Consider the following 5093-nt stretch of genomic DNA (forward strand, 5'->3'; position numbering starts at 1 on the left):
CTCTCCCCTACCCTGCGGGTCTTCAAGAGGAGGTTAGATAGGCATTTGGGTGGGGTCATCTGAACCCTGCACTCTTTCCTGCCTAGGGCAAGGGGTTGGACTCAGTGATCTATTGAGGTCCCTTCTGACCCTAACATCTATAAATCTATGAATCTATGAAAAGCAAAATCAAGATGGGGACCAAGAGTCTTGTGGTCATGTCACACATCCCTAGCAAAATCCAGCAAACTATTCCACACATGACCACAGGGAAATTCATCACAGGCAGAGGGGTAAAAGATTAACTGCCTGATGAAGGCACAAAGGAAGTCTATCCTGCAAGGAACATCCAGAAGGAAAAAGAGGATGGGGGAGACTCAACAAAGGGCCACAGTTTTCATCAATACATAGTGTTCACTTTCTCCCTGTTGACGAAATGGTGACTGATGTTTTGTCCACGTCTGATCCCTTCCATCTGGGATGCCGGTGTGATTTACAAATAATGGAGCATTTGAGCAAGTTCTGTGTCATGATCCCCACTTCAGTGAGTCACTGCCTGTCTCTGAGCCTCTCTAAAGGTCATCCAGTGATATCATGGTAAAATCCAAGTGGAAAAAGGTCACCTGGTTCCCAGTGCTCCAGCCACTAAACCAACACAAATAGGGGAAGGAGGAAATGGCAAGGACAGCTGGGTATGGTTCAGAGCTTTCATAACAGAAGAAGCAGGATCTGGGCTTAAATCCACACAAGCAAAGAATTTCACAGTTTAGGTGAAAAATGAAGATTGAGCTCTGTCTGCCAGGCAAATATTGCCTGAGCTGCATTATGAATCCAGGTTTCAAGTTTGCATCCTGTGAAATTGATTCAGCCTGGATTTGTACATCTGAATTTCCCAGGCACCTCTTGTTAGGACAGACTCAGCTATCCAGTACTCTCCCCCTAAACTGCTAAGTCACAATCTCTCTTTCTCTGGCCCTCTTTCTTCTTTAGCTACTAACTGCCCTTCTCTACAAGGTAGGGTTTCACAATGCTGCGGGTCAAATATGAGCCCATCCCCAACACACCACAATATGGAGGAGTACTATGCTCAGCTAGCAATGCCAGGACTTGGATCATTTGTGTCCAGAGAATGGCAATATCTCTCTTAGCAGAGAACTTTAGCATCTGTCTCCTTTAAGAATGATATTATAATACTAACAGCAAGTACCTGAATAGTCCAGTTGGTTCTGTGCATGAAAAACCGGGACAAGGTTCACTCACAGGCAGCAACATGTTCCCCCATGCTGCATTCACCCATGTGTCTCTATAGTCTGGAACATCAATAAATCTCTGGCATGCACCAGAGAAGAGACAGCCCTCCTTTTTCCTCTCCTTTCCCAATCCTTTGTGTTCAAACCACTGATTTCTATTCAGAAGCTCTGCTTTCTGCAGCTCCTTCATAGCATCTGATGAAGTAGACTGTTGCTTATGAACACTTATGTATCTCTGATTTAGTTAGTCTATAAGGTACAACTCTGCCCTACCATGTGCCAGGGAATCCAATGAGCACCGTTTCACAGCATTTCTGCAGCATCTTCAATGAGAAACGTGGGAGGGAAACCAGGTTAGAAAGAAGCCTAGAAAATGAGCATTCAAGGGTTTTATTGGTGGTATTCTGGTTTTTGCTCTGGCACCAGTTCTGATGATGGAAGTCTTTGGGACCCAGGATTAGTGAGAGGCAAACATCACCCCTGACACAGATCTTCCCATTTCTCATGGATTGATTCATAGCCAACATGTCTAAAGGGATCTAGTCACGCACACAAACCATAACGAAGCAAATGCTACAGGTGGCTGAGCAACATGGCCCATGCAAACCAAAGTTCTTTCAAAGGTGCTTCTAGGCAACAAATACACATGATACCTCATTCCCTCCCACTGGCATCAGCGGCAAGAAACTGCTTGTTCGGCATCAAAGGACCAAGAATAATGCCTTACAACCCACTAAATTCAAGTCAAACAAGACTGTGTCCACAGTTCCTAATGTCATCCACCCACTTTGCTTCATTACACTTCCTTCCAGTCTAACTAGTATGTACGTGTTTAAGGAAATGTAACCATGGGGGAAATTTGACAGCAATGGGCTGATTTTGTGCAATTAGGAGACACAGAAAAGCTAGACTACAATCAGTGTTTCCAGTTAGGATTTAATGGCCCACACCAAAGCAGGTGTATACATTTCTCTCAAACTCTGCAAAAAACAAACTTCTGAGCCAGAAATGTTATAGAAGAAAAAAAAAAGAAATAGAAATTCATCATGGAAGCTGGAAGTTACTCTCACTATAAGAATGGCAGTATAATTTTTTCAGTGGTGTATAACTCCTCTCACATTCCTCTTGGAACCTGCATTTTTTTCATGTTTTTCACCATCCCTGCACACAGAGCAGTGGCTTCACTGAGCTCTCCGCAGTGAGGTCACTTAGGTTTTTTCCCCAAGAGTGGTTGGTTTAGACTTCAGCGGCATGCATAAACAGGTCAAACTGGCTTTTCTGATGTGCATTACCTGACCTCTGTCGATAGCCAGTTAGGATTTTCCAGATAACAAACCATGAATTTGCACCCTTAAGAAAAGAAGCAGCAGAGTTCATGCAAAAGGTGATTTCAGTAAAACCCTTTAGTTAAGCAGATAGCTGCATGCTGCACTAGCTAATGTGCCCAAGTAATCTTCAGGGCTAACTCTAGGAAAATTGTATTGCAGGACTCTAACCTAGAAGTGACAAAGATTAGGTTACTAATGGTTCTGAAGGGCTACAGCTTCCAAGCTGATCAAATATGGGAAAACACATTCCAGGAGACTCCCGTCTCCTGGGAATCAAAGACTGCAGAGCACTGGGATTAAGGGTGTTTGAGCAACAGTCTCATTCTTCAGTTATTTCAGATGTTCCTCCTGTCTACCAGTTTCATCTCCACCCATTTAGCCTATATATGAGACCCAGGTAGTAGAAAAGCAAAGGGGCTGCAGAATTTGAGTTTGAGGAAAGAGGGAGATCTAACTAAGTATGCTGAGTCCAAATATCCCACCATCTCCCATATGCCAATTTGCATCCTCCCTATACATGCTCTGTGGGGTTTATTCTCACCTTCTAGGCATCCTAACACAACAGCAATAAATACTGGAGAGCTACTCTGGACTTAGTTAACAGGGGCTTATTTATAGAATTGTGGGAATTCAGTGGATAAGCCCCAATGCACGAATAGGAGAACAGAGTTTAGCCACAGAAGAGGTGATTGGACTCTTCTGTTTCATGGAACCCACCTACGTGCTCAGTGGGACAATGTCATATCTACCTGCTTGCGGAAAAGCAGCATGAGCCAAATTCTGCTGTCATTGGCAGCACAACAAGTCTCGAATGTCTCAGTTGATTGCAAATTACTCAGAGCAGGATTTGACTTCTTATTTATTCAGGTTGCTGCAGTAGACTGACTTTGGTCCCAACATGCTTGCAGCCATTTTTGGAGTACTGCCGGCCCCCTGTAGTGTTATAACAGAGCTGACTTGCTAAATTTTCTATATGGCTCTCATTAAGATACAGTCCCTCCCTCCTTATCTCCTCCATGAAGCATTCTATGACATGACTCTTCTCCAACAAAACAAAGGGGATGATATCAGCAGAATGCCAAAGAGGATGGATGTGGATCAGTAAAGGCTGGATGAGAGTTGGGAGTTCTTTGCTGAGCGAATCCTCAGTGGAAACGTTCTGAGTGACAAACTTAGTGATTTCACTATCCCCTATATTGCTTATTAAAATGTAGATGGCATTGAGGAACTCATTGGTCTGGTTGGGTTCAAAGAATCTGCTGAGTGTGTCTAATAGGACTGGAGGTATATGCTCAACCTCATCCAGAATAAAAAGTGGTATTTTCTCCTCTGTTTCTGCTCTGGTTACCATGTCAGAAATCTTTTTAGACAAATCCAGTTGGCAACCAAGAGTAGCCTCCTTATTTGGGCAATGGTGCATCACAAAGTACTGAAGCACAAAGTCACTGTCCATGACTGATCGAAAATGTTTGGCCAGCAACCATCCAACATGACTCTTCCCAACCCCAGTAGGGCCATTTAAAGAGATTACTAGGGGCTTGTTGTGTATGTGAGTTGCCAGATAGTCCTTCAACAGTTCCATAATTTTCTCCACTGCCAGCTTTTGCCCAAACACTTCCCGGTGCATGGTTTTCTCCAGTCCATCTAGGTCATACTTTTGGAGGTTGTCATCCAGATTCTCAATAGCATTTAGAATCTGCAAGAAGATGATACCAATGAGCAGGAAAAGACAACGCTTTGCTTTACTCTTCTCTGCTGTGGGAAGGTACTTTCTGGAGCTTTCTGGGTACAGAACTACCTTGGATTTTCTGCGTTGCTTCTTGCGTTTGTATTTATTCAGAGTACGTTGGTCACTAGAGGTGTCAAAGGTGAAGTACCTGGAATTTTCAAAGGTGGCTTGATTAAAGAGGGATATAGAAGAACTGCACAAGTTTGTTCGATTCAGGGAAATCTGCCTTTGAAGCAGCCTAGTTTGGACCAGCTCTGGAGATTTGTCTTTGCTGAGATCCACTTGTAAGCGGTTTTTCTTCTGGATCCGGACTTTTCGTCGCAAGCGGATGACTGCCCTCATGGGAGAGGAAACGAGAGAGATCTTGTAAGGAGGGGTGGGAGGCTTGGTGCAGGGTGGCTCTCCATCCATGCTGCTGCCTTCTCTGAACCATTCAGACCGTCTTCTCTGAAAAACACAAGGACAATGTGAAAATAAGCTAAAACAATGGGAGATCCAGAGATGAGGTGATCATAGTCCATCTGTGCCTTTGCAGAGAGGCAATAGCATGCTCATTAATCTAGCAAAGAAAGTAAAACAAGAATCAATGGCTGGCAAGGAAAAGTAAACAAATTCAAATTAGGAATATGGGGTCAATTTTTAACCGTGAAGGTGATCAACTGTTAGATAAGCTGGCAAAGGGAAGTAGTGGATTTTATATCTCTCGAAGGATAATGGCTGCCTTTCTGGAAGATAGATTCATAGATTCATAGATTCATAGATTCATAGATTAAGGGTCGGAAGGGACCTAGTAGATCTTCTAGCCCG

General features: G+C 43.6%; 1 protein-coding gene across 3 annotated transcripts in view; it reads right to left on the reverse strand.

The window, feature by feature from the left end:
- Positions 1-2144: 2144 nt before the first annotated feature.
- Positions 2145-5093, reverse strand: part of TOR4A (torsin family 4 member A) — a 34139-nt gene continuing 31190 nt past the window's right edge. For all 3 annotated transcript variants that reach the window (XM_019510351.1, XM_019510350.1, XM_019510352.1), the window contains exon 2: positions 2145-4733. In XM_019510351.1, the coding sequence (XP_019365896.1) occupies positions 3417-4697 (1281 nt within the window). In that variant the 5' untranslated portion in view covers positions 4698-4733 and the 3' untranslated portion in view covers positions 2145-3416. The remainder of the gene's footprint in view (positions 4734-5093) is intronic.

The sequence above is a fragment of the Gavialis gangeticus genome, unplaced genomic scaffold (genome assembly GCF_001723915.1).
Source record: "Gavialis gangeticus isolate Ggan-Ray unplaced genomic scaffold, GavGan_comp1, whole genome shotgun sequence".
Taxonomy (NCBI): domain Eukaryota; kingdom Metazoa; phylum Chordata; order Crocodylia; family Gavialidae; genus Gavialis; species Gavialis gangeticus.